This window comes from Saccostrea cucullata, unplaced genomic scaffold (genome assembly GCF_032062105.1).
Source record: "Saccostrea cucullata isolate Sc308-1 unplaced genomic scaffold, CSIRO_AGI_Scuc_v1 ctg3841, whole genome shotgun sequence".
NCBI classification, from domain to species: domain Eukaryota; kingdom Metazoa; phylum Mollusca; class Bivalvia; order Ostreida; family Ostreidae; genus Saccostrea; species Saccostrea cuccullata.
The window spans coordinates 2,553-6,694 of record NW_026931802.1 but is presented as its reverse complement, the minus strand read 5'-3'; the positions used below and the strand labels follow the sequence as shown (position 1 = coordinate 6,694).

Below are 4,142 nucleotides of genomic sequence, written 5' to 3'. Positions count from 1 at the left end.
AAATATCGATGATAAAATGAATGATCAGCAATGACGAGTAGATGTTAAAACTTATATAAATAATTCTTGCACCCATACCTTTTGTGTACGATTTAATTTGTTAAATTAGAATGTAGATCCACCACGCTACCGTAAAAACGAGTGTTCGATTGTATTCGCCGTGCTATAAAAACCAACCAACGAACATCTCGTGCACGTGCAACGTGGATCGGCTCTGGAATGGCATGAAACACAAAACGGTGTCCGAATTTCTCTGCTTCAGAAATATCTATTTTAACGGAAGAAGTTGAAAAAAGGAAACAATTGTTATTTTCCAAACAAAGTTCTGTAGTTTGTAATTCTATGAAAAGAAAGGCTTGGGAGGAGATTGCAGAAAAGACAAATGCTGTCAACTGTTCTAATTATGTGCGTTCCGGAGAGGAAATTAAAAAAAAGTGGACTTTTATGTCGAGCGAAAGTAAGAAGAAATTGTCCCTTAATAAAAGAGAACAGAGAAAAACCGGTGGAGGATCACTCCCATCTGGTGCCCAGATCACCCCCATGGACGAGAAGATTGAGGGCATCATTGGCCAAACATAGATTACAGGGGTGGAGGGTGAAATTGAATTGCTGGATAAATCAACAACATCAAACAGTGCAACGTAAACAAATACCGCATCTTTATTAGAAAATACCAATAATGGTAAGTCACAGAGAATTTGATTACTACGATATTTTCATTATACATGTTAAAGAATAATTGTACAATATTTACCCTATGCTTGCGGCTATCACCATTATACAACAAATTTCTGAAAAATAAACATTTATGTAGTACAATACATGTATTCATTATATTTCATTTTAGATAAATACTGCACAATTTATCTAAATACAGGATACATTGGCATCGGACGCTAATTTTAAGGGGAGGGGGGTAATTGAAAGAGGAAAAGAATTAAACCCTGAAAATTAAACATGGCACCCCCACCCCCACCCCAAAAAAGAGGGAAATTGTCCAAACTCCCAAATTCTACTATTTTTACTAGTTAACTTTTAAGGCGTTAATTTAATGTCAATCAAAATGTCGTATTAAAAGTTTTAGTATATTAACACGGAGAGAGAGAGAGAGAGAGAGAGAGAGAGAGAGTTTTATTTTTGCTTTGAATTTTATTTTCCCCGAAACTAACAGTCTTTTCATTTCATAGATGAACAAGCTGCTACGATAAAGTCAGTTCCAGCTAAACGGAAAAGACGCTACGACGCTGAATCTGAAGATTCTACAAGCAAACTGGTAAACATTGAGCAGGAAAGACTACTTGTAGAAAAGCAGCGTCTTCGTGTCGAAGAAGATCGACTGGGAGTCGAACGTAAACGCCTGGAAGTTGAAGAAGAACGCTTAAAATTACAAAAAGAAAAACACAACTTGTATTTATGTCAAATGGGTATTATTTCCAGTGTAGATGTCAGCGTGCAACCGGAATCTGAGAAGCATTAAAGTATTTATGCTCCCGTAATCGAAGATTCGGGAATATATAGTTTTTGTCCTGTCTGTCTGTCTGTCTGTTTGTCCAAAAAAACTTTAACCTTGTCCATGACTTCGACTGGAGGTGTAGCTTTCATATTTCACATGTGTATTCCTTGATCTACTGTTCGGTACCAGCTTGACCTTTGGACCGTCGAGTTTGAACCACTTTTGCAAAACAATTAGTCAACTTTAACCTTGGCCATAACTTTTAAACAGTTGGTGCTAGAGCTTTCATATTGCATATGTGTATTTATCACAACAAGGTCTTTCCAAAGATGTAAATTTTTTTCCCTTGACCTTAGAGCTAGATTTACTTTAAAAAATCTTAAACTTGTACTAAAATTGTCTCAGATATATATTTCTTGTGCCTTTTGGATACCAACAATGTTCACGTTTTTTCACCTGACCTTGGAGTTTGACGTACTTTAGAAAAACTAATCTTTGCAATAAGCAGGAGTTCGGGGACATCAGTGTTTCACAAGCATATCATGCTTTTTTTACGAATCACTTTTCTCACAACTTAAGAGTTTTTTTCCTTATTGATTGTTACACATGTAATAAACTAATGCATTTGGAGGTAATAAAACGATTTAAATATGTATTGTAGTTAAAATACTTTTACTTTTACCAAGTGAATATGAATATAACATAACATAAACAATTGCTATAACTTATTATTTGAATGAACAACACAATGTTTAAATGTATATAGAGTTGGGTGGTATTCCAGCAGTTTTGTCAGAATCGAGTTTGAATTAATCTTCTTCTAACTTCAGCACCGTCATTGTTTATTCCTTGGTAAACAACATTGTCTTGTTGTTGAATGAACCGATGCTGATTTCTGTTTCTGGGAACAGGAACATTGTTCTTTGTGCAAATGTTATGTAGCACAACACAGGCCGTCACAATCCGACATGCTCTCTCAGGTCGGAATAGAAGGGTCCCTCCGGAATGATCAACGCACCTGAATCTCATTTTCAAAACACCAATCGATCGCTCAACGGGGGCTCTGGTTTTTGCATGGGCTTCATTGTACGCCACTTGCTGAGGGTTACTTGGATTTAACATGGGTGTCAGTAAATATTTCCTTAAGGGGTAGGCACTGTCACCAACTAACCAACCTCTGGCAATATTACCAATATCGAACATTTGACACAGCACAGAATTGGACCACACAAATGCGTCATGTGATGAACCAGGCCATTTAGCTATCAAATTCAAAAATTGTAAATTGGAATCACATACTGCCACGACACTTAGTGAGTGAAAGTTCTTTCTATTCACAAACAAGTACTCATCAGTTGAAGGTGCTTTAAAAGGAATATGTGTCCCGTCTATTGCTCCTATTACATTTGGAAAATTACATATATGTGCAAAGCCGAGTATGGTATTGTTTATGTCTCTGTCAGTAAGGGGAAATCTAATGTAGGCATTACTTACAGCGACTAGAGCTGTCGAAACTGCGTTAACGATTCTGGATACACTTGCTTTACCAATACCATGAAGATCTGCGCAAACAGTTTGAAAACTCCCACTTGCATAAAAGCGAAGAGTTACCATAACTTGCAATGAAGTTGGTATGGCATGAGATCTGTTGGTTGGGTGTTCTATACGATCACTGAGTTCATTACAGAGATCAAAGATAACATGTCGTGGTAAACGAAACTTGTCTAAGATGTCACAATCGTCCATATAGTCTAGTGGGTTGTTTCTGTCCCTGAAAACACGCTCACGCCTGATGAACTGCCTATTTCTCATCAAAACATAGGCCGCCGCCATGTTTAGTATAGACTTAAGACAAGTATCTGGATGTCTTAAGATTTTGAACAATCTTATGATTATCATAAGATAAGACACTTTTGTGAAACAGCTATGATAAAAACTTATGACAAATTTTGGTCTTAAGACAGATTTCTGTCATAAGATAGCTTTGTGAAACTGGCCCCTGAAGGGCACGGACGCGAATGATTAATTTTACACGAACTTGTAAAATATTGAATAAGACAGTGAATTCAATGAAAGGAAAGCATAGTCATATAATAATCAACTTAACCTTAAATAAGGGAAACTGTACAAACTGATCAGAGGGTTCTTTAAGGTACATACATGTACATACCATTACGAAGGAGATTTCAATACAATATGATAATTCATTTTCATTCTATATATTTTGAAGAAAAAAATTAACAAATTTTGTATTCTTTCTGATAAAGCATATAATCTAAGTTTTGAAACCATGAAACCAAGATTGTTGATGACATCTTTGGAAAGAACATTGAAAAACAATGGTACAAAATGCTTTAAGTGCGACAAACATGTTGGGGAAAACTAAGTATCAGTTACAACACATTCTTGAGATATATTATTTAAATTAAAATCCCCACTATTTGCTAAAATTTACCAATATTGAAATTTTTTGTCTTTTATTCATAAGCACACAAACACTTATGATTCATAAACTAAAATACATATGTCTTACTTAAGTTATATTTGACTTCGACACTGTTTAGAGAAAATCTTAGACATATTCTTTTTAATGAATGTTCGATTTTTCTCCTGCATGTGTATTTGAGTTAATCAAAAGCCTCTGTAATACGTTTTCTTTCCAAAAATGAACTCTTCAGAATTAAGGAGG

At 35.4% G+C, this 4,142-nt stretch overlaps 2 protein-coding genes across 2 annotated transcripts; one reads left to right on the top strand and one right to left on the bottom strand.

The window, feature by feature from the left end:
* Positions 1 to 342: 342 nt before the first annotated feature.
* Positions 343 to 1,477, top strand: LOC134233558 (myb/SANT-like DNA-binding domain-containing protein 4). Its single transcript, XM_062715526.1, has 2 exons — positions 343 to 559; positions 1,188 to 1,477. The coding sequence occupies exons 1-2, from the start codon at positions 343 to 345 to the stop codon at positions 1,475 to 1,477; spliced, it is 507 nt and encodes a 168-aa protein (XP_062571510.1).
* Positions 1,478 to 2,245: 768 nt separating this feature from the next.
* On the bottom strand, positions 2,246 to 3,286 carry LOC134233560 (putative nuclease HARBI1). Its single transcript, XM_062715528.1, has one exon. It carries the CDS (start codon positions 3,284 to 3,286, stop codon positions 2,246 to 2,248), a length of 1,041 nt encoding a protein of 346 aa, XP_062571512.1.
* Positions 3,287 to 4,142: the final 856 nt, after the last annotated feature.